This window comes from Podarcis raffonei, chromosome 4 (genome assembly GCF_027172205.1).
Source record: "Podarcis raffonei isolate rPodRaf1 chromosome 4, rPodRaf1.pri, whole genome shotgun sequence".
In the NCBI taxonomy this organism is placed as follows: domain Eukaryota; kingdom Metazoa; phylum Chordata; class Lepidosauria; order Squamata; family Lacertidae; genus Podarcis; species Podarcis raffonei.
Window position 1 is genome coordinate 55,214,517 of NC_070605.1, and position 24,333 is coordinate 55,238,849.

Below are 24,333 nucleotides of genomic sequence, written 5' to 3' on the forward strand. Positions count from 1 at the left end.
TTCAAATGTATTAAAAGTCACTTATAAAACCCAGGATTACTACATTAACTGCATAATCAACTACACTGATGCACCCTGATAATCTTCAATCACCAGCTACTTGGGTTGTTTTTTTATAGCAACTACACATTAATACAATACAGAAAGCAGAAATGGTACTACAGTGACAATGAATATTTACTTGCTAAGATCACTGTTGATCTTGTTTAAAAATAGCCCCAAAAATATTTTTTCCAACAGCCTAGAATTTAAATTAATTTAAATGCTAGATCACTTAATCTGAATGTTGGAACTGGGTGATACTGCCTTTTATGAAGAGGCTATAATATGGAATTTTATTACTAGAGAAGGAACAGTGGAAATGCTATATTGCAGACTTACAGACATGTTCTTGGAAAATCTATCTGCCTACAAATCTGTCATTTTCCTGAAAGCAGGATTCTTTAAGAAAACATTGAGAAAAACATTTGCAAACAAAACTTATGTCTACCATACCTGACAAAGAATGGCTTCTCCACCACAATTTCCATAGGGTAGATGGACAATCACCATATCTTTATCTGGACTCTCCAAGTAACCTAGTAGCTTCATGGGGCTTAATTCTTCTGTAGTTTCTCTCTCGAAAACTTTCCCACTAGCTAGAATATTTAGTCTAACCTCTTTGCTCTTTGCTGTTGAAAACACGAAGTCCTGTATTTTGCCCATCAGTTCATCTTTACTTTTTAGCTGTATTCCACCAAAAGTGAAAGAAGAAGCAAGTCCCAAAATCTTCCCACCTTTTGACATAAAAGCAAGAAATTGTTTGGACACATCATCTGAAATGGGGTGTGATGCAGCAACAATCAACAGCAATGCATTGTCAAGCCATGGAACGCTCATAACTTGATTCTCTAACAACTGGTAGACTGTATAAGCATTAACATCTACACATTCCATGATGAGTGATTTTATTTCCTCAAACTTCACTTTTCCAGGGTCAGAACCAACGTAAATTAAAATATTAGGAGGCTTCCCAGTAAGGTTTACCCTTTTCAGGTTTCCTGCCAGATTATCACTAACATCTTCGGAATTGCCACTATAATCATCAGGAAGATCTGGAATGTTTTCTGCAGAGGCAAACTTAACTGACTCAATTGTGCTATTCTCCAGTTCCAAGCACTCATGACAGCTGGAAAGATGAAGGTGGTGATGTTCACCAGTTCCCGTTTCCTTTTCAGATATTTGCTCAAGTTGTTCAGGATGTTCATTTACTTTCTGCAATTTACGTGCTGATTTCTGCATTTCTTGATCACCACCTGCTGCACAATCAAGAGCTTCCTCTTCTGGTTTAGCATCAGTCTCAAAAGTAGACCCTTGAGTCAGTTCACCAAGTGGCATCTTATTAGTATTTCCCTCTTTTTGGGTATTTGGAGCCAGTTGTTCTAACTCTTCCAGTGCTGACTTCTGTAAGTGAACAGCTGACATATTTAAAGTAAGTTATTAAACAGAATGCATAATAAGGGCAATGTTGAATAATGCTGCCTTTAATATAAGCTTAAACTGGTGTTCTAATCTTAAAATAATTGTCATGACATGTCTCCATTTTACTATCAGCATGTTTGCAATGCAATATAACATTATGTTATCATGATGATGCAATGGAGCAGCTGTTGGTAAAAAATTATGTGCTTGCAAAGCACATCTTCAGATTAAGCTGTTGGTGACTAAAGTCATCATTTGCCCTAACAAAAAATGCCTGTCTTACTTAAACCCTATGCCAATAAGCTATTGTACACATACACAAAAGAAAAACGCCTAGCAGTTAGACTGAGGACAAGTACGGCTAAGCAATTAAGTGAACCAAAACATGTGGCAAAGGTCAAGATTGGCATGTGTTAATTCTGGAGTCTCATATTTGGATATCCAACTAAGAACACTTCAGTGGCCTGACCTTCAGAAGGAATAAGCAACCAGGTCAGTTCAGCACACAACTGTGTATGGACAGTGGTTATATTCTCATATTCATCTGTGTAGGTTCTGAATTAACAAATTTGCTTACAAAGTACAAGAAAAAAGTGGTGCTGACTGGATGCAGATGCACAAATTATGGATACAGTTTTCATCAGCATGGCAGTCTGGATGACAATGTCATCCCTTCCCATCTCAAAATACCAATGCACTTTCCCATTTGCTATCTGTGTCCATTGTGTTCACTTACTATTAATGTAGAAGACCTTGCACAACTACTGGTGCATTGAAATCACTAGTTTCAATGCATCTCCAATTAAGCATGCTTAAAAAACAACATTTTTAAAGGAAAAGTTTACATTTCAAAGCAGTTACTAGATTTTGCATTATTAAATAACATACAATTATAGACATCACCAGGAGGACCTGAACTTCTAAATTCTCCAGTATTTGGAGGATACTTTGCAATGGTTAAGTATTTATAACTTTTTTACACTCCAGAGGCACTCCAGGATAAAAATTAGATTTATGCTTGTCAAGTCATCAGCTTACCTAATCAACAAAATAACTGAATTGAGAGATTAAAGATTAAATGTTTACAAGAATGGCGTGAACACCAAATAACTATTTCATAGGAGAGGTGCTCAAGTAAAGTTCCATGTTTTAACACACAATTCATAATGCTAATGCTAATAATAATAAATGAACTCAATGATGCCTCAACATTTTGGGCAACAAGTCAAGTTCAAAATATAAAACTGCACCATTAGAACAAGAACACCATTAGAACTTGTGGCTCTCCAGATACTCTACAACTTCCATCATCCCTGACCGCTGGCTATACCAATGCAGAGTTACAGGTCCTCCCCTTATGGTGAGCACTACTGTACATACATAATTGCCCTGTTCCCTAGAGTAAATTACTTCTAGTTACTGAGAGTGGGAGTTGATGCCATCAAAGTTGAGAAAAGCATTTTATGGTGTGGTGTATGATTGTCTATGATATCTAGCCCTCTACTTCTCTCCAGATGTATCAATGAGTCCTATTATCTCTGCCATTTATGACACCCATCTACACAGTGGCCAGTCATTATTGACTGATTATTGTTTCAATATGTAATGTATTGGATGTATAAAAAGTCCCAACTCCAAGCACTGAATTCAGTGAAAAGTGTAGAAATGGGTTGTTTGTCATATGTATGTTGTGTTGAAGTTGACAGCACATAATCTTGACCTAGCAATATTAAGACTGGGCCTTAAATTCACAAAATAAGCACCCAGTAAATGATATAAATAACGGAACTACAATTAACAGACAGAAGGATGGACCCTACCCGTTTTCTTGCACAGAATATCAATTAAGTTATGTTGGTCCAAGTTGCTTTGTGGGCCACTGGAAAGGAACACTTTAATTATAAAGATACTTACACACAATTTTTTGAGGCTTCATTCCATTATCCATTTGGAGTCTATTTTCCATGAATGCTATCCCAAGGCTACTGAAGTTATCTATGCTTGTTTCAGCAAATAATATGTAAGGTTCTCCAGGTCTGAAGGCCAAAGGTGAACAATAGTCTGACCACTTCACAATCTGAAGAAAAAAGTCATGACATATTTCCCAGATTATTTTTTAAAACATTATGTAGCATTCATATCCATAGTTGTGCATTTTGCCTAGGAATACAGAAATTTAGGAGTGTGCACTGGTTTCTGACAAATTCTGAATCCTGTGGCAAAGCAGGATGCTTTGGAAGGATTTCAGCTTAGCAAAGATGCAAGTTCTCTATGAGGCAATCAGAACCAAAGAGAGAAGACTGAGTTTTCTTTTCTCTTTCTCTCTCTATTTGTGTTTTTATCTAGATTAGGTTCTTTTATCTTATTGTATTATAAAAAAGCTTTAATAAAATTTTATGAAAAAATAAAATAAAACCAAAACCATTACAGAACATACTGACCTTTTCTGTTGAGCAATTTACAGCTTGAGAACTGCCTGCTTGAATGGAAATACTTTCAGTTAGAAATGTGATACGTTCTGTTTCCAATATTTTATCCAAATAATGAAAAGGCGATACAATAAGCAACGTCCATTTGTTTAAATCATCAACAGACTGGAAAAGAGAGAAAAAAAAGAGATGCTTAACAACATTTTGGGAAGCTTACCTCTTCCTCCCCAAATTGAGCTCTGATATGTAATTTCAGGAAAACACAACAGTTAAGACTAACTTCACTACCCTTTGCTCTATCTGGATCCAACTGAAACAAAAGAGCCCTGCTTGGTAAGACCAAAGGCCCATCTAGTCCAGCAATGTGTTCTCACTGTGGCCAACCAGCGGCTAAAGAGAATCATCTCCTATACTTGGTGTGTCATACCATATACATTTTTGGAATCCCACACCTTTGATGGCATCTTACAACACCTTAAGGTCCAACATGTATAGGAAGGTAATCTACTTCTTTGTTAGTTAAAGTGTTAGTCTCTATCATGAAAACCCTATATGCATGCCACTGGCAACTGAGAGTGGAAATTAGTCATATCTTAACACTAGAAATTCCAATAAGGAGTGTTGGGACTGCACTCTCTTGTACTTTATGACTGTCTAAAGATCAGAGTGTGACATAATAGCCACCAAGGGGCTGCTTTACATGTTACGAAACTAAAATAATGTTTCAAAGAATTAACAAGATTACAAAAAATACGTCAAACAAAATAGTCCACAAATTGAGTTGCAGTGGTAGTTCGCGTATACTGTATGCAGCTTTTTGCCTTTCTAAATATACCGTATTTTTTGCACCATAACACTCACTTTTTTCCTCCTAAAAAGTAAGGGGAAATGTCTGTGCGTGTTATGAAGGGAATGCCTACGGGTGGCATGCCTACGGATTTTCCTCCTCTAAAAACTACGTGCGTGTTATGGTCGGGTGCGTGTTATAGAGCGAAAAATACGGCACTTAAGATAGCAACCTAAATGTTTTACTTAACTCTTCAATTTTACACCCGCTTTTACATACACTAAATTTCTGCTTGTTTGATTTTAACTCTCAGATTGATCATATGCAATAAATGAATTGTTGTATCCAAACATCAGGCTAACAGATTTCATCTTATTATATGTTTATTTTTAAAATATTTCACATTTTTGAAGGACATGAGTGCTGACCGGAAGGGATGTTTTGCTTAATTTCACAATGTACAGTTAAATGTGCAATCCTATCAGCCACTGTTCCAACATGAGGCACAATGACTTCTGCTCCAGAAGAAAAACCACTGTTGCTATTATAACATGCCAGCATAACAATGTAGAGCAAACTTTGTTGATGAAGCATAATACCATCACATGGGACTGTCCTTGAAAACACTCCAAAAGCTGCAGCTTGTGCAGAATAAGGCTGCCAGGTTACTAACTTAGACAGGAATATGGGATCTCATGTAACACTGAAGTTTTGCACTGGTAACTTGTGCACTGTGGACATTGATTCAATGAGTCAGTGCTAAATGACTTAAGGAAACAAACATCTACAGAAGCTCATCTTCCAATACCAGCCACTCAATCCTTAATAAGGGTGGAGCTCTACCAGTAGCTTTCAGATGTCAGTTGAATACAATTTTATTTACCCAAACTTTTGCAATCTGGTAACAGAAGGTTTAAGCTTCAGAATATATGTATCTGTGTTTTAATGATTTGTAATGCATATTTTTATTTGTACACATTTTTAGCTATATTCAGGTCTTCCACTAGCACAACAGGGCTTCCCTCACCAACTAGCTTGTGGGGTCAGGAGAACACCTGGAGTGACAGGCAAGGGGAGAAGAGGGGAAATAATTATGTCAGGCAAACAGAAATGCTTACACCAAAATATTTGAAACACTGCAATGCTGAATTCCTCCCTCAGTGTTGTAGTTAACATTGTCCTAGGGTTTACATCTTTTATCCTACCAAAATATTTAGGGTCATGTCACACATTACACTTTTAAATTATATACACAAAGCAGCCTGCATTAATACATAATTAACGCACACAAGCACATACAGGCATGATTTTGCCACTGCATGCATTTCACTGGTACATGCACCAAACAATTGGGAGTAATCACATCTCCATTAAATGTGGCTGCGGGGTGTGTGTGTATGTAAAGAAATAACACTACTTAACATACGAAGCATCCCTGTACTTTTTACAGGTTAGAAATTTTTAAAGCATGCTTTTCCTTTCTCAAACGTGCTTTTGATTATTCTTACTATTCAGGCACCGGGTGAAAATAGGCTTTCCAGAGATTTCACCTATTATCACCTGTAATCTTCAATTAACTTACTGCTGCTATATCTAATCTTAGTTACCGGTACCTGCTTTTTCTCTTTAGAAACAGCTGCTTTATAAGGAGTCGCTTTTAAACTGCAATGTTCTCGTTTGCAAGTTTGGGGGCCTTTCAAGCAAAAGGCAGGCTATAAACATATCTGAACAAAACTACTGTGCCACCATATTGTTGCACCCTCCCCAATCTAAGGAAAGCTGCACCTGTTAATTTCTGCCTATCCTCCAGCTGTCAAAGGGCCAGAAACCCCAGAGTATTACAATATACGTTTTTTTTTTTTTAAAAGCGGTTTCTATTTCATCTGTAAGCCACCTTGAGCCACTGTCTTGGAAAAAAAGGTGGGACATAAACATGGTAATAATAACTCCCTCCCCCGTCCAAATACCCTACACTTGTGTTGAGATATATAATCTCCCTACCCCTATCCTATACATCAGGGGTGGGAAGCCTGTGGTCCTCCGTACCTGACGGGACCCCAATTCCCATCATCCCCGACTACTGGCCAAACTGGTCGGGGCTGAGGGGGGTTGGGGTGTCCTCCAACTGGAGGACCACCCGCTGCCCATCCATTTTATGTACACCTGGCAAACGGGCGCGCCACGGGCCGCGCCTCCTCCTCCTCCCTTCCCGCCTCACACCTGGGTCTCGTCCGTGAAGAACACCTTGTCCCCCACCCTCAGGCAGACTCTCTCCTCCTCCGGGGGGCGCCGGGGCCCCGGCTTGCGAAGCGGATGGTGGGCAGCTTGCCGGTGCTGCGGAGTTTGGCGAGGGCAGCCGGGGCTGGAGGAAGAGGAGGAGGTAGAGAAGGTGAAGGAGCAGCGGGTCCTGTACAGCCTGCGCACCGTGCGGCGGATGAGCCCCGCCGAAGAGGCCCCCCAGCGCGCCCAGAAGTACAAGTAGCAGAGCGTGATCAGCATGGCGCGCGGGCGACGCGCCTGAGGGGCTCCAACCGCCAACCGACGCGCCCGCCCCCATCCGTACCTCAGCGGCTGCGGAGAGGGTGCGGGGAGTGGCGGGGGAAGCAGCCAACGCCGCCGCCGCCGTGATTGGCTGTCCCGCCCTCCTCACGCGAAGATAACAGGACTGCTGATTGGTCCGGAGGTCTCCACCCCCTCCCTTCTCTTGCTGTTGGTTCCAGGCACAAACAGGCGTAAAAGACCCGGAAGCGCCATATAGCCGCGCTGTAGCTTCTCTATCCTCTTGCTACTTCTTTGCGCTATGTCTGTAGCAGAATTCAGAAAAGGCTAGACTGTCTTTGGATGGGGAGGGACCGATGCTTTTAAATTAATTTAATTTATTTTTTAAAACGTTATTTTCTATAAAAGTTTGCATTTTCGTCCTTCATTTCCTGGTTCTGCATCCACATTTGATGTTACTCCCTGCTCTGTTATTATGTATTGCGCTTCATCTGTTTTTTCTCGTACAGGTGCGCGCTGCCCACGATTCTGTCTCCGATCGGTCCTGTGAAAAATTTGGCTTCTGAGCGCGCCAATCCGCATCGGATCGGGCCGTAGGGGAGGCAGTCAATCCGTGGTTGCACAAACAAAACCTTTTTGAAGGAGGATGGAAATGTTCCATAAAGAGATGTATAAAATCTCGACCCAGTTCTTTGGAATGAGACACTAGCCTTTTTCTTGTGAGAATTTCTAAGCGTACATCGCTTCGAAGATGTAAATTCCTCTGATAAAAAAGAGGTTTGACTCGCAAGCAATTCTATAATCGTTGCAGGTTATGCAGACCCCCTTATTGTGTAGAATTTATTGGAACAGATAACACTGGAGGGATGTTCTGGAGCAACATTTTAAAAATTAAAACATTGCAGCATTAAGTTATTGCTATTCCCAGCTGAAAACCATTTTTGTTTTTCAATATTTTGAAAATGAACATTCAATATTGGGGTGGGGTGGGGGACCGACCGCGGGAGGATTTCTGCCTGCTTGTGAGAATTCCAGAGCTTACCTTTAGTGAAGTGTTCGCTTCCCTCCTGCCTCCTCAATGCTGCCCGTCTATCTAAGATTAGGACAAATTATAAATTCTCTGTTGGCTTTTCCTGCTCCTCATTGGACAGGAAAGCTGCCAAAAAAGGATTTCTGGGGTGGTTTTTTGGGAGGGTTTTTGGTGCTGGGGAAAAACAGCATCCGTTCATGCTCATCATTCGAAACCTAACTACCGTACTCTGCTTCCAATAAGCTGAACCACTTTCTGTAAATCTATTTAAAGCAAGGGAAACTGAAAGCACAGAAGCTTTTTGCGCATGTCTATTTATCACACTGTCTTTTTATCTGCACAAAGTTCTTAGGTGGCAATCCAACTAAGCTTTAAGCAAGCAAGATAGATTACCTATCTACAAGCACAGATAGCATTGCATTGCTGGAAGCAGTGCCTACAACTATACACACACAAACACTTGCTTGCAATTAATAGGTTGACTTATCCCTGGGAAATGTCCAATATTTGAGAGCCCAAATGAATTCAGTTTAACTTATTTCCAAGTAAACGCGGAAAGAATCATAGTTTTGGAAGGGATCCCAAATGTAATCTAGCCCAACCCACTGCAATGCAGGAATCACAACTAAAGCATCCATGACAGATGGCCATCCAACCAGTGGCGGAGCTTCATGCTCTGGCGGGGGGGGGGACAGGCGGGGGAGGGCCTGGCATGCCACCCACAGGGGCTTGGTGCATGTCCTGGGGGCCTGACACACCGCCTGCGGGGGCGTAGCACCAAGTGGGGGGGCAGCCATGATGGTACCCCACCAGGATCGTGCTGCTGGGGGCAGTGCGCTCCCCCCCCTTCCTTCGCCAGTGCATACAACCTCTGCTTAAAAACCTCCAAGGATGGAAAGTTGTTCCACAGTTGCACAACTCTTTCTGTCAAAAAATTATTCCTGATGTTTAGTCAGAATCTTTTTTGTAACTTGAATCTGTTATAGGAATTTTAAGGTCATATATATATATATATATATATATATAAAATAAATGCTCATAAATGTACAAGGCACACACATATATAAGTATATATAAACCATGTGTCTGAAAGAGTAAAGGTAAAGGGACCCCTGACCATTAGGTCCAGTTGCGGACGACTCTGGGGTTGCGGCGCTCATCTCGCTTTATTGGCCGAGGGAGCCGGCGTTTGTCTGCAGACAGCTTCCGAGTCATGTGGCCAGCATGACTAAGCCACTTCTGGCGAACCAGAGCAGCTCACGAAAACACCGTTTACCTTCCTGTCGGAGTGGTACCTATTTATCTACTTGCACTTTACGTGCTTTCGAACTGCTAGGTTGGCAGGAGCAGGGACTGAGCAACACGAGCTCACCCCATTGCGGGATTCGAACCGCCAACCTTCTGATTGGCAAGTCCTAGGCTCTGTGGTTTAACCCACAGCGCCACCCGCGTCCCTGTCTGAAATAGTACAGGAGAACAATTTTGAATTGTACTCTCCCAAATTGTCCTCAAATATTTCTCTGCAAGGAGGAAGGGGGAAAGCTTTCCAATTGTCTTTGGACTGTAGAGGCTTACACCTCCCTGTAAATACAGTCTAGCAAGTTATCTGTTAAGCTGAGCACACTATCAATATGCATAAGAGCAGGGGTCAGCAACCTTTTTCAGGCGCCCCTCAGACCATATGGTGAGCCGGACTTTTTTTTTTTTTTTTTAAAGGAACGAATTCCTATGCCGCACAAATAACCCAGAGATGCAGGACACGTTCTACTCATGTAAGAACACACTGATTCCTGGACTGTCTGCAGGCTGGATTGAGAAGGCGATTGCCTACCCCTGTGTAAGAGATTCAGGAACTAAGTATTTACCATCTCAAAGGAATGGCCAGGCTACCCAGAAAAGGCAATCAGATAAGGCATTATCAGGTATCCTGGCAGACAGGATAGAAGCAACACTTTCAAGTATCTGTTGGGGACCACCTCTTTCTGTGATGTATGTATGATCTTTTGGGGGGTGGTCTAGAGCTGCAGGGTAAAGGTACCCCTGCCCGTCTGGGCCAGTCGTGACCGACTCTAGGGTTGCGCGCTCATCTCGCTCAAGAGGCCGGGAGCCGTCGCCGTCCAAAGACACTTCTGGGTCACATGGCCAGCGTGACGAAGCTGCAGCTGGCGAACTGGCACCAGCACCGCACACGGAAACGCCGTTTACCTTCCCGCTATAAAGCGGTACCTATTTATCTACTTGCACTTAGGGGTGCTTTCGAACTGCTAGGTGGGCAGGAGCTGGGACCGAACGACGGGAGCTCACCCCGCCGCGGGGATTCGAACCGCCGACCATGCGATCGGCAAGTCCTAGGCACTGAGGTTTTACCCACAGTGCCACCTGCGTCCCTTAGAGCTACAGGGTAGGCAATTTCAAAAGTCAGTATAAGAGCTTGCACACCAATGTTCTGGGTTCTTCTCCTCCCTCCCTGCGTGGGGGACCCTGTTGCAAGAGTTTAATAAAGATCATGCTTACTAGCTGCTTTGCTTCTCAATATTCTCTGATTGGCCTGTGTTATTTTCTCCTACCGACAGAGAACCTACGGTACTTAAGGACTCTATAGGGGCTCTTAGATACGCCATAAGGTAAAGGGAGCAGTATTTTTCTATCATCAGTAAATGCATCGAAGTCAGTTTAAAAGGAGTGGCAGCTGAAGAAAGTGCATTTTGGACAAGGTGTATGTTTCACAGGAATAATTTTGCAGAATTGTTTATGGAATGAAACAGTGGATAAGTTAGGGTTGCTTGGATAAGGGCATAATTTAGGAAGCTTGGATAAGGGCATAATTTAGGATCAAGGATTTTTCTTGTTCTTAAGTGGTTTACATTGGCACAAGTATTGCAGTTTTGCCAAACAAAATAAGGTTAGGGTTGTTCATATATATATATATATATATATATATATATATATATATATCACTATCAACGTGGGTATCCGTTGATGTGACACAGGAAATCAGAGTAGGATCTTGTGCAGTTTCCCCCTAAAGCAGCACTAATTGATAGCTTTAGAGCTGAGAGATTATCTTCAGTTTTTTCAACACTGTAGTACACAGGTGTTTCACATAAATTCAAAGGATCTAGATTACAGAGATATCTGTAGAGTTGATGCAGGATAGCTCTTATTGAGAACTTGGGGAGCATGCTGATTAGAAAACAAGTTCTGATTTTTAGGCCTTACCAGATTCTGCAGATTTTACTTTCCAGTGAGAGGACAATAACACAAAATTGCTTTGCGTTCTTGGTTCACTGCTTTTACAGAAGCATGAGGGAAAGTAATAATAATAATAATAATAATAATAATAATAATAATAATAATAATAATAATAGTTGTTGTTATTTTATTTTAATTTATTTGTACCATACTTATCTGACTGGGTTGGCCCAGCCACTCTAGGCAGTTTCTTTTTAAAAAAGAAGGTTTGTCACAGCATGGGAGAACTGAGAGACACACAGCTTCTGTTAAGGTAAAAATGACACGCCCTTTGCTCAGATATATTTGTGGTGTGTGTGTTTCTTTTGGGATGTAAAGAGCACAGGCTGAGGACAAATGGCACTTGGCTTGTGTGGGGACCAGGTGGAGCAAGACACTCAGTCCTTGAAAGATGCTTTATTAGTACTGCATCCATATTTTTGAGGCACTTTCACATAATCTCACTGAAGTCAAGCATTTTAGCACTTCATTACCAACCAGCCTCCTCAACTCAGGAATTTATAAATCTTTCCCATATGAATAAGTTCGGGTTTTTTTTTAATTAAAAAAATGCTTTTTCTTCAGTTAGTGTCTAGGGCAGTCTTCTGTGTCAGACAAGAAAAACATTTTGTTTACTTCACTGATAGGAATATCTCTTAATGCAGGGATAGCGTCTTCTTGTGGTTTTTTCCATTTCTGATTTTTTGCGTAGTGGTCTGTAGAAAATGTAAGGAAAAATAAGATACGTCATGCTTTAGTCATACTAAAGAAAATACTTTTTCACAAGGAAGTAGTTTTACAGCAAGATATATTAATGATTCCTCTAATAAGCTAGCACATCTACTCCAAATTTTGAAAACCTTGCAGTCCACCATACAAAATCAGCCTACAGCTTTACCATGTGAGTCCCAGAGACTAAGGAATGACCTATATATTCAGAAAAAGTGGGATAATCCTTTGGGGACTGTACTACTTCAAAATGCAAGCCGTGGGTGGATAATTTAATGTTTTGCTTCCACTAAGTGTAGCCTAAGATATATTTCCAAGATGGTAGCTTCTGCAAGGAAGGACTTTTTTAAAAGGTAGGGAAACCATTCAACACTTCTTTCCATAAGAACCCACTTGCCATTTAAACCATGCCTTCCAAAAGGCTGGTTGAAATCCCACAAATTGCATGCAAGTTTTGCACTGGGTTTTCCTGGCATAGAAAGATGCAACTATACTGTACTGAAACCCCCTTTGGAAGTTCACCTCCAAGTGTCCCCACCATCAGAGGTAAGGTGGATGATTAAAACCTTCTCAGTAGCAGCACCTCATTTGTGCAATTTCTATCCCACAGAGGTGTACCTGGAATCAACACTACAATCCTTTTGCTTTTATTCTCCCTGGCTTTTAAATCTCACCCTCTTAACACAGTATTTAATTTTATTTATTTATTAAATAAGCCTGGATGCTCTCCTGAAGGGTAGAATCAATCTATCTATCTATCTATCTATCTATCTATCTATCTATCTATCATCTATCTATCTATCATCTATCTATCATCTATCTATCATCTATTTATCTATCATCTAAACTAGTATTCATGTTTAAATTTGTTTTCTTGTATGAAATTGTAATACGCTGGTGCTTTGAGCTGCCTTGAAGAACTGTGGAAAGGCAGGACATAAAAATACCAAAAATGATTCCCCACTCGCATTTTCAAGTAGGTGGCCAGTAACGTGCCATTTCCCTCAGTATATAGATCAACTCTATGATAGGCAAAGTAGGAAAGGTATCATGTGATATATCATAATCTATTGATGGAACACAGAAACTCTTGAGTTAATTCAGTGGAAAGCCTATGTGTCAAGCAGCATGTGTCGATGAAAGTAATTTCTTACAAATTCAAATGACAAAAACCATATTGATGATAAAATTTACTCTACAAGTACATGCATGTAGAAACCAGACCCATGAGTAGATATTTTAAACTATAATAAAGTATAGGTGCAGGTTGTTTGAAGAGGGGGCTACAAGTTGCAGGATCACATCCATTTCAGTATTGCCCACAAGATGTTTGTCTGATCTCCTTTCTGTTTTTTTAGGTGTATGTTTTTACACTGTCCTTTGAAAACTGTTGTGGGGGAGCAGGAGAAGGCGTGGTCAACCATGCAATACCTATTCAGCCCCAGCGCTCACAAGTCCCACAATAAAAACAAGTACAGTCGTACCTTGGAAGTCAAACGGAACCCTTTCAACTTCCAAAATGTTCAGAAACCAAAGCACGGCTTTTGATTGGCTGCAGTAAGCTCCTGCAGCCAATCAGAAGCTGCAGAACCCCCGTCAGACGTTTGGCTTCCAAAAATAGTTTGCACAGTCACTTCCAGGTTTGCGACATTTGGGAGCCAAAGCGTTTGAGAACTAAGCTGTTCGAAAACCAAGACACGACTGTATTGTGAGTAGCTAAAAATAGTATTATGAGTGTATTACTTGCAGTCCTTGTCAGCATCCTTACCTGTAATGGTGTGTGTGGAATTCAGTGGAGCAGTACTGATCATGTTAATCCCAAAGAGGAGTACATAGGCTATTCCCACGCTAACTAAAAGGTAGACAGGCAAAGCGACAGCCCAGAACCTATGAAATGGAGGTAAAAACAGTTACCTTAAGTAGAGTTGTATACACAAGGAAACACACAGCAGAAATCATTTCAAGCACTAAATGAAGTAAGGCCACATTTCAAAGACAATGGAGAAAATGGTACAGCAAAGAGCATGACTGAGGCTGGAGCAGCTTCCCTGTGGGGCAAGTTTGGTGCCTTTTAATTTTGTAAACAAGTCAAAAGGGGCAGAGGACAGGATAGAAATTTTAAAAATTAACAAGTGTTGGTATCTAATGGCAATCATACTCTTGAGTAGGTCTACTGATTTCGGTGGTTCTGTTCAGAGCATGACTTAGATAACACCCAAACAGTAGAGCAAGAGTTCCTAAAATGATCACATAAGAGCGACTTGATTAAGAATGGTTAATCTATGGAGTTTGTTGGCACAGGATGTGGCAATTGTCACTTTCTTGGAAGGCTTTTTTTAAAAAAAAGGTTAGACAAATGTAATGAGAACAAGGACATCAATAGCTCTTAGCCTTGATAGCTACAAGAAATCATTTCAAAAACATACTGCCTCTGAATATCAGGTGCTTGGGACGGTCTATTTTTGTGGAAGGGCGGAATGCATGCCTTCATGCTTTGCTATGATAGGCTTTCCAGAAACCTCTGACTAGCCATGGATGTGTCCCCTGCCAGAGGCTAGTGCTGGAAAAGGGAGCAGCAGCAACCTCCACCCTTCCTTGAATTCTCAGCTTTCTTTTTCTTTTTTTAAAAAAGTATGTTTCCAGTATTTGTAGAACTTGAGATACAGTGGTGCCTCGCAAAACGAAATTAATTCGTTCTGCGAGTCTTTTCGTCTTGCGATGTTTTTCGTCTTGCAAAGCACGGTCCATCGCAGCTGCGCCTTTTTTTTGTTCTTTTTTTGGGGGGGGGTTTCACCGTCCGGGTGCTCGGGTCTTTGAACCGCCGCCCCGGAGGGCGCCAGGTACCCAGACCCTGGGCGGAGGGAAACATGGACTGCACGACCCCCCGACCGGGGGGAGACGACGCGCGGCCGGCCCCAGCCTTGGCCGGCTGCCGCGCGCCCCATGCGGCGGAAGGGACGCGTCGAGGGAGACCCCTGCGCTTCCACCGCCCTGCCCCCTGCGAGCCTCCGGAGTTTCCCTCCAGTCGGCCGGCACGCCCGAGGGGGCCTCGTACGGCGGACTGGCCTGCGCCCGGAGAGGTCCGAGGGGGCCACCAGTGGCAGCGAGCGGAGCGCCTCGCCCGGCCGAGACGGGAGAGAGGGTGGCGCCGCCGCTGCGCGTCGGCCGAAGCCTTCCCCCCTGCCCGGCGCCCGTCTGCCCAGTGACGGGACACCAGAGGAGAAAGACCCGGCGGCGACGCGAGCAACGGCGCATCCCTCTTCCCGCTCGCCGGCCCAGACGCCCGCTGCTGCCTGCCCGGCGGCCCCCGGCCGGCCACCCGCGCGCGTGCCCGGAGGGGCTCCCAGCGCGTCGACGGGCGGACACTGCCGCCGGCCGGAGGGGTCGCCCGCACCCTGTGCTCCGCGGAGAGAGGGAGGGCGGCGGGCCACCGTCCCCGACCGCCGACGGGCTGCGCCGCTCGGGGGTGGCGGCGGGCGGCACGCGCCACCTCGCTCCGACCGCCCGGTGGGGCGCCGCGGCGGCGCCCCGCTCGATCGCTCAATCGCCGGCCCGCCGCCCGCGCGGGTTAGGGCCAGGCGTGGGTCCGCCGCGCGTACCCCGGCCAGCGCCCCTGTCACGCCCGGCGGCGTCCCGCGGCGGCGGCCTGGGCTCGCTCGCTTGTGGCATCGGCATTGCGTGTCGGAGCCTCGCCTGGGCGCGACCGCCCGACCCCTCGCGCTCTTGCGAAGCACGGTCCGTCGCAGCTGCGCCTCTTCAAGCAGCTTTAAGAAACAAGCGCAAGACGTTTTCGTCTTGCGAAGCAAGCCCCTAGGGAAATTCGTCTAGCGAAGCAACGCAAAACCGAAAAACCCTTTCGTCTAGCGAGTTTTTCGTCTTGCGAGGCATTTGTCTTGCGGGGCACCACTGTATAAGGCAAAATGTACAGAAACCATTATTCTCTATTTAGCTGAGGTCTACCAACATGAAAGACATTTAGAGTGGAAAATTATTCAAACCTACTTTTGAGGCCAGTATGTTAACCCCCAGGAGAACAGCCAGGATTCAGGTATATAGGCCCAGACAAGGTACAGCACTGCATAAAACAAGAAGGAAGAAAAGTCAATGGCAGATGTGATATGATCTCCTACAACAAAGTAGCCAAGCTTGCATCTATGGCCTGGCTGTCACTGGAAAGACTGTTATTGCTGGTTATGAGATTCTGATCTGGCTAATATCTATCTTGATGAAAGACCACTACAGTGCTGCAATATACCGTATTTTTCGCTCTATAAGACACACCAGACTACAAGACGCACCCAGTTTGTGGAGGAGGGAAACAAGAAAAAAAATATTCTGAATCTCAGAAGCCAGAGCAGCAAGAGGGATCGCTGCGCAGTGAAAGCAGCAATCCCTCTTGCTGTTCTGGCTTCTGTGATAGCTGTGCAGCCTGCATTCGCTCCATAAGACGCACACACATTTCCCCTTACTTTTTAGGAGGGAAAAAGTGAGTCTTATAGACCAAAAAATATGGTACTTACTTCAAGTAAAAATGAATAGGGTTAGGTTCTTGTGCAGAGAAGGGGGAAGTATATCAGACATCACTGGCCACAGCAGCTTCCAACAGTGAAGAGCTAAAGTTATTCAAATGGCTGAATGACAAGACAAGTCCGAAGGATTGCATGTTTTAAAACAATAAGAGTATTGGTCAAGTGCTTTGAAATGAAGGCAAAGTACAACACATAAATCTGAGGATTCAGAAGAAGGCTTCCCTGTAACCTGTTCATTTAGATTCTGTGCATGACTACTTAGAAGCAATTCCCACAGATTTGAATGCAATCCTATGCTCACTTATCTGGGAATAAGTCCTAATGAAATCAATGAGCTTTACCTTTACAGTACAATCTTATATGTGGCTCCTCAAGAGGTCTAGCAACCCTTGCAGAGTCTCAACCCAGCAAGCCTAATTGGTCATGATCCCTAAGCACTTTTGTTTTCAGTATTGACATCCTCCTTACCATCACACTTTAAAGTCTTGGAACTATGAAAGGGTGTTAAGTGGTTGATTATAAGGTGAAATAATAGGTTGATAGTGAAATAACCAGGTTGCCCAAGGTGTCTTCTTGGATTGCAGTCACAACTGTGGAAGGAGGGTTGGGCTAAAATGAGTTACTGAACAAAGAAATATACTTACTAAATAGGAACTGGGATCCTAAATACAGAACAAAGCCATATATAGCTCTTTCTGGCAATGGGGCCGGTGAGTTTTCAACCATGTTGCTATCTTCTATTTATCTATTTAGGAGGGGGGAAAGACCATTAGTGTTTTGTTGTGTTAGCATTCTACCTCCATCAACAACAAGGCACTGCTCTCAAATAAATTTCCCTACCAACTGAAGAAGTGAAACTGTGGGAAACACAGTAAAACTTGTAAGTATACAAGAGATACAAACTAGGCATCATTCCTGCTTTGGTTGGATGCAAGATGGCAAGTTACAAAAAACACTTCATCAGAAATATGAAAAGTTAGCTTACTCTCAGCTGCATCCAGGGCAATGTTGGTTACGAATTCAAATACTTCAATTTATGCTAATGTGCAATTACAAATCATTTAGCACTTCCAAACACCTAGTAGTTCCCACCAAAAGGGGACTATGAACAGTTTTAACAGCTTCATGTTCTCTTATCATTCATTAAACTTTGTATTAAAAACCAACAACTTTCTAAGCTAATTATGAGAAGTGTTTTCTACAACCACAAAGTGGGTTTCGTTTTTGGGGGTGGGGGGAGAATATAAGGCAGACCTGCAGTGAATAAAGACTACAGTACATGCATCTCCCTATAAAGGCAACTGGAAGTTACCATTTTTTAATTTATATCGTCCCCGTCCTTCAAGGAGCTCAGGGCAGCATATATGGTTTTCTCACCTCTCCTTTTCTTTTCTTGAAAAATATTTTCACAACAATCCTGTAAGGCAGGTTAGGCTCAGAGAGAATGACTCTGCCCATTTCTTAGCTGCCTTAGACACGAGTCAAATTCTTGGATCATCGCTGTCACCATTGCCTTTCAGAGGATTCCCAGGGGTTCGAGCAGGATTATTCCCACCCCTACATACAGATGCTGGGGAACGGAACCTGGACCATTCCTCATGCAAAGCAAGCGAGCTATGGGCACTCCCGAATTTGAACCTGGTCCCCAAACCTAGTCCTAACTCTCTAAACACTACACCCAAAAGCAGGCATGGTGTTGTTTTAAAAATACTGCTGTAAAATATTCGCCGCCCCTTGCCAGTTAAAAATCCGCCCTGATCTGATCAATCTCTATCGATGCCTGGATTGGATTTAAAAGGTGGGGCAAAGGCCCCCTTCAAAACACACCTAGGATTGCAACTGTCTCGTTAAACTGCCCTCGCAGACATCCACCCACCCAAATCCATCATTTCAACCGACTGCAGGCGTCGATGGTCCCCTTCACTCCGGCGCAGTCCCGGCTTGCTGCTTCTCCCCCTTAGCGAACCCGTCGGATGGAACCTCGCCAAATTCAGCCGGAAGTTGGGCAAGCGTGTGAGTCAGCCCACAACTTCAGCAAGGAGACATTAGAGATGCTCCAACCCTTCGCACAACTGCGTCGCAGCCCCTCTTAGCCTTCCTAGTCCGCAATTTGAACCATATTTCGGCTCTCCCTTCCGATGTAAAGGGGTGCGGGCTCCCTATAGATATGTCAAAGGGAGGCAGCGGCGCCATTCTGAGCCCGCTTAGAGAATCACAGCTAATGGCGGTTTTCAATTATTATTTTTTACCGGAAATGGGAGCTGTGCGATGCTAACCCTTTCTATCTCTATGCTTCGAATAATAGACTCGTTGATGGCCGCGTTGCGGATGTTAAGTCACCTCCGAGTTAGCAAGCTGTTTGTTTGGGCATCTAGCACTACGGTGTGGTTTTTTAAAAAAAGGTCCCTACGCTTATTTTTGCCCACAAGTCGGCTCTAACGGAATTCTCACTGTCTGTACTTTTGGCACTTCGTTTCCCAACCTCGTTGCTTTTACACACACACGCTCTATTTGCATCGGATGAAGCCTTCAAAAGTTCATACCATAAAAGTGTTAAGTCTTTAATATGCCATAATACCCTTTGTAGACCGAGGCACATGAATTGCAAAGGTAGTCGTGTTGCTCCATATGAAAAGCATTCAGAATCCACAGTTGGACAATATTTAAAATGGACTCAATAAAAATGTCACCTAAGTGTGTCGAGATGGAGCCTCCATATTTTTACAAGTATAAACTAATTACATGTCTACAACATTAGCCCATTCTTTGGTTCTTTCTGCATTTTTACTTGTCCCCCTTACCCCTTGCTTTGTGCAACATCTTGCTTGAGGAAGAATTCTGGAGTGTTTGGAGGCTTGTCACCTTTTTGTGATATTTGGGTTGGTCCCAACTGTGGATTTTAAGTTGAGGTTGGATCCCCTTTTGCGGGGCTGCTGTGAGCCACTCTTCAGCATAGCCACTTCTCATACATTCAGTATGAAGAACATTGGCGTTGGCAGTGTTATTTTTGAAACATTTAAACACAAACATAAACATTTTGCACACAAAACAATACATACAAAATTATATCTGAGTTCATAAGTGCTGTGGGTACCCTGTAGACTGAGCTATAATTCTGGTTTTCTGTGGGCCTGAGCAGAGAAAAGTATGTTTCAGAAGGAACCGAAACACAAGATTTCAGGAACTACAGCCAATTCCATCAGATACAGGAAGCATTCTCTTGAGTAATATTTATACACCTAGCACTGATGGGGTTGTAACCTGGGTTACAGGAAATTAAATGCAAACAGCGCAAATCTCACTGATTGCAAAGATAAGACCCACAAGCTTAGGATAGTTATTAAAAATGCCATGTCATGCTTCTGATGAAGTGGCCCGCAGTCCACGAAAGCTTATGCCATAATAAAGATGCAAGCCTTTTTTGCTGCAACACGGCTAACCCTCCCGCAAATAGTTAAAAGGAAGCAAGGCATTCCACCCGAGGGAATGGGATCGTCCCTCCATTTCCCCGCAAGTCTACGGGGTTGCAATTCCGGCCTGTTTCTCGCTCTATGGCAGGAGAGCAGCGGAAAGGAAACCGAAGCGTCGCCTGTGGGTTTTCCTGCGTATTGCTTGGGGAGGGAAGAGCAGAGCAGCACGTCAGCGCTTGCGAGCGGGCGGAGCGAGTGGAGGTGGCTGCTCGGAGCAGAAGCAAAGCGGCGGAGGCGGCGCGGAAGCTGTGCAAAGACTCGCCTGTCTGCCCGGTGAGAGAGGTACGGCCGGTGCGCGCGGAGAGTGGGTGGAGGCGTGGGGGTCTTGCTTGGGAATCCGCGTGGCCTAGCCTCCTTTCCTGCCTGCCTGGCCGCTGCTCCACAGTCTTTTGGGCGGTTCACTTTTCTCCCATGCTGGAGCCTGGCATTCAAAACAGTGCGTGCGCGAAAGGCCCTTTTGTCCATATTGATTACGACTAAGCCTGTGGCTGTTGTGGCCGGGGAACGTGATTTTGAAGTGCACGTCTGAATGCTGCCAGGCGATCGCTTCCTTCCAGCCACACCCGCTCCGGAATCGGGAACATTAGGCTCGTAGCAGTAGGCCTGCTGTTGGAGAGGCGCTGCAGGCTTTCCGCTCCGAATGCGCCAAACTCTTTCCAGTCTCCTCCTCGGATGACCTGGAAGTGGACTAATAAACACTCGCCCCCCGTCGAATGCCTAAGTGCAGATTCGGAAGGGTTAACCACACACCCCAGCCCCCACCCCCCAAGTTGAGAGTGGCACTTTTTAAACAGTTGCATTTCTGTACAGGGTTTGGGAGAGTTGGAGGCATTCTGTGTAACAATCGCATGAACGTATTTGTGCTTTAGATCCACGCCTTTGTGCCCATGGTGGTGATTTTTTGCAATGTGTTTCTGGGGTGATGGACGATTTGATTATGGCTTGGGGTAGGCCTTGTTTAAAAGCCTTATCTTCTTTTGGATCTGTGCCTTTGTGCATAGGGTTGTGAATTTTAAGTGTTGTTTTTTTTTAAAAAAATAAACATTACAGGAAGTTCCTAATACTATTGTGTGTCCATCATCATATATGCCAGGGCCAACTTCTTAAAATAAATCCCTTTGATGTGCAGATGTTTTGGTTATGAGCTTCCTAGTTTTGTTTGGGCAGTTTTGTGCAACTTTATATTGGAGTGAGTTGTTTGCATGTGTAAAGTTCCCCCAAACCCCATGTAATTTCTGTTAGTTTTAATGGATTTATTACTTTTTCCCCTAAAGCCCCCCAAGCAACGAACAATATATTACTATAAAAGAAGTACAGTATACAGTTAAAAGTACAATTTCTTCCATTTTAAATTTGAGAAAATTCAAATTTACAACATAAGGCCTGTGGGCTGATTGATGTTTCCTCTTTTGATAATTTTCTTCTTTTTAAAAAGCATTTGTGGCCCAATCAAGTGGAGGTAGAAACAATATGCATTGTTTTGTGTGGGTGATTCAGAGGGTTCTGTTACAGCCAGGAAGTCAGACTTGCACAACATGACTACTCATTGAGTTCAATGAGGACAACGTAGACTGAGACTTCTTCATAATCAGTTCATGCACTAGGTTTTCTGCTGTGCACCAAACCACTATGTGTGAATTAGACAAATGCATGTTTGGAAAAACATATACAGTATAGGCCTGTGCTGCTGAGAACCAATATTGGCAGCTTCCTGTTAAGTGTATCCTCAGTTGAATACCTGGGTTTTCTGTCAATGAATATGCAGGAAAGCCTGTAATGTGTGAATTGCTGGAGAATGAAAAACTTGTGTGCTGCTGCCAGTGCTATACAGTATGTTAGCTTGAAGGAAGGAGGAAATGACAGAGACAACCAGAGATCAGAAAAGGAGACTGGAGTTTAGCTTTTCTGGTTAAAGAAAGGTAACCAAAATATACATTTAAAAAGGAGCTGATAGAATAAACCAGGGGGTCACCAACATTATTATTTTTTATTAAATTTGTATACCACCATTCACCCACAGATCTCAGGTGACCATAGAAGCACATATTCTGTTCAGTGGTCTCTTCCCCTTCCCCTGCTAAAGTTCAGCTTGAATGAAGCTGTTGTTTCCAGCAGAATAGATAGCGGTATGTTGCAGGGTCTGTGTAGTGCCCATACCGTTTCCCTGATTTGCAAATGTGACTACAGGCCTCAAGAGGTTGGCAACAACTGAAATAAACCAGTCTACCAATAGTACTAAAACAACCAAACAATGGAGATGGAAATGTTAAGAGCAGAAACGCTGCATCCAATTAAAACTTAGTCCTCTCCCCAAATGCTCACCAAACTCTTAATGCTATGCCTGCGTCAGAAGGCTAAGAGCAAGGGGCCATATGGCTATCCTAGAGGAGGGAGCCCCAAAGCCTGGAGGGACTGGTCAGAAACGTCCTGCTCCACATGCCCACCAGCCTGACCTCAGCAGGCATGGCGATGAAGAGTTGCACCATGGGCAGGAGTGGGAAACCTCTTGCCTGGGAGCCCAAGGTGGCCCTCCTGGCATCTCTATCTGACTTAGGCCACCCCTGCTCTCTGTAGGCCATACCCTTCACTGGCCTTGCTTAGCTGGAATGTGCTGATCACTTGATTACTTGGATGAGAGACAGAGAGGGTGCCTGGAGAATCTTCCAGCCCACTCAATATACAGAGGCAAAATTTGCCTTCTTTGCTTCATCCACTGGCCTGTGGTCCCAGGACGCTTTCCCAGAAGGGACTGTGGCTCTTAATCTGAAAAAGGCTCCCCACCCCTGGCTGTGGGGAGGGGGAGTCTAGAAATTGTGGCTGAATTTAGCCTTGATTAGATTCATAGCTTTGTTATCTAGCTGCCAGCTGTAAAGCCTTGACCTGTCACAGTTTCAGTAGGCCTTGGCTCTGTGGGCAGATGCTTAGAATTCTACCTTAAATATATGGTTAGTCTTATCAGGAAGCTAAATAAATATTAGTGTTTTAAAAGGCTTGCAGAGCAGTTTTACCTCTTTTTTATTATTTCAGTTTAGATTCTTTACCCTCCCTTCGCTATAAGGTCCCAGGGCTTATCGTACTCCATACTTGTTATGCAAACTGTGCGCCATACTGACTTTGGAGTGTTCTGCAGCCTAAAATACTTGCATAGCAACAATGGGGCAGCAAAATCCAGGGAGAGAACTGCTTTCAGGATTTTTGCACAGATTGCCTCTTCTCTCTGCTTTTATTGCCAGACTACAGGAACTGGATCTGACACTCTTCCCCACCCCGCTCCTTCACCTTCTGAGCTAATCCCCCATACATACATACAAACAAACAATCAAAACCTCTTTTGTGCTCCTCTAATCAGGCAACCCCCAGAGTTCTCACGTATTTTCCTGCAGGATTCCAGGTGAGCTGTTCTGAACATGCCTGCCTCTTGAAGTGACACAGCCAACTCCCCTTAATTCTTTGAGATTGAGAACATCTTTAATAAAAACAATTTTAAAAGGAAATTAAGAACTCAGGTGGAGGAAGATGTTTGCTAGAGGAGTTGGGGGCTCCTGTCCAATTTCTAGCAACAGGAGTTGGTAATATCTGGCAGGGCCTCAGTTTATGACCTAAGAGAGCCAGCATTTTCTCTATCAGAGTTCAAAGCATCAGAGACTGGTATCAGGTCTTGAACTGTGTCTGGAGGCAAATGAGGAGCCAGTGTGATTGATGCATTATTGGTGCTATGTGCTCACTGGCAGGCTCCAGGTAGCACCTTTGTTGTTGCATTTTGAACCAATTGAAGCTTTAGAGTCCTTTTCAGAACATGTTGCAGTGGGCTGACCTGCATGTTTCCAATGATTGTGGCCAATGTACATTCACACAGTGAGCTGGCAGATGATGCTATTGGCTGTCTGGCTACCTCGGTTCCCCCAAGGTTCATATCTGCTTTGAGAGAGAAAGTGTGCACACTACTAACATAGACTGAACACCTAAACTTTAATCAGTTTTGGGAGGTGTAAGAAAAAAACTGCTCCCTTTCCCTTATGGGGTATTTAAGAGCCTGTATAGAGTCCTTATGTAGGTTTTCTATCGGTAGGAGAAAATAAGAGGCCAACCAGAGAATATTGAGAAGCAAAGCAGCTAGTAAGCATGATCTTTATTAAACTGTTGCAACAGGGTCTCCTGCTCACCCTAC

The 24,333-nt window shown here is 43.7% G+C and overlaps 3 protein-coding genes across 6 annotated transcripts in view; 1 reads left to right on the forward strand and 2 right to left on the reverse strand.

The window, feature by feature from the left end:
- The window catches only part of HLCS (holocarboxylase synthetase), an 85,700-nt gene extending 78,418 nt beyond the window's left edge, over positions 1 to 7,282 (reverse strand). The window contains exons 1-4 of the mRNA XM_053386691.1: positions 6,898 to 7,282; positions 3,903 to 4,055; positions 3,376 to 3,538; positions 496 to 1,457 (exon numbers count right to left, since the gene is read on the reverse strand). Coding sequence (XP_053242666.1) covers positions 496 to 1,457; positions 3,376 to 3,538; positions 3,903 to 4,055; positions 6,898 to 7,176 — 1,557 coding nt within the window. The 5' untranslated portion in view covers positions 7,177 to 7,282. The remainder of the gene's footprint in view (positions 1 to 495; positions 1,458 to 3,375; positions 3,539 to 3,902; positions 4,056 to 6,897) is intronic.
- Positions 7,283 to 11,839: 4,557 nt separating this feature from the next.
- Positions 11,840 to 18,930, reverse strand: PIGP (phosphatidylinositol glycan anchor biosynthesis class P). Of its 3 annotated transcripts, none has more exons than XM_053386694.1 (5): positions 18,523 to 18,926; positions 17,340 to 17,440; positions 16,169 to 16,241; positions 13,935 to 14,053; positions 11,840 to 12,153 (listed from the first exon to the last, which is right to left on the reverse strand). In XM_053386694.1, the coding sequence occupies exons 2-5, from the start codon at positions 17,419 to 17,421 to the stop codon at positions 12,023 to 12,025; spliced, it is 405 nt and encodes a 134-aa protein (XP_053242669.1). In that variant the 5' UTR covers positions 17,422 to 17,440; positions 18,523 to 18,926; the 3' UTR covers positions 11,840 to 12,022. The 3 variants fall into 3 exon arrangements, with proteins under 3 accessions (XP_053242669.1, XP_053242668.1, XP_053242670.1); XM_053386693.1 differs by having other exon boundaries at positions 18,572 to 18,925; XM_053386695.1 differs by lacking the exon at positions 17,340 to 17,440 and having other exon boundaries at positions 18,572 to 18,930.
- Positions 18,931 to 20,293: 1,363 nt separating this feature from the next.
- Positions 20,294 to 24,333, forward strand: part of TTC3 (tetratricopeptide repeat domain 3) — a 64,508-nt gene continuing 60,468 nt past the window's right edge. The window contains exon 1 of one of the 2 annotated variants that reach the window (XM_053386696.1): positions 20,294 to 20,447. The gene's annotated coding sequence lies outside the window, so the exon portion shown is untranslated. The remainder of the gene's footprint in view (positions 20,448 to 24,333) is intronic. The other variant, XM_053386697.1, reaches the window with a different exon arrangement.

Excerpts from the sequence above, each read along its gene's own strand:
- PIGP (XM_053386694.1), bottom strand. The coding sequence starts at position 17,421 with ATGGTTGAAAACTCACCGGCCCCATTGCCAGAAAGAGCTATATATGGC. Across the intron at positions 16,242-17,339 it reads AGGATCCCAGTTCCTATTTA|TGCTGTACCTTGTCTGGGCC; the intron begins GTAAGTATATTT and ends TGTTTTATGCAG. Across the intron at positions 12,154-13,934 it reads TTCCACACACACCATTACAG|ACCACTACGCAAAAAATCAG; the intron begins GTAAGGATGCTG and ends CATTTTCTACAG.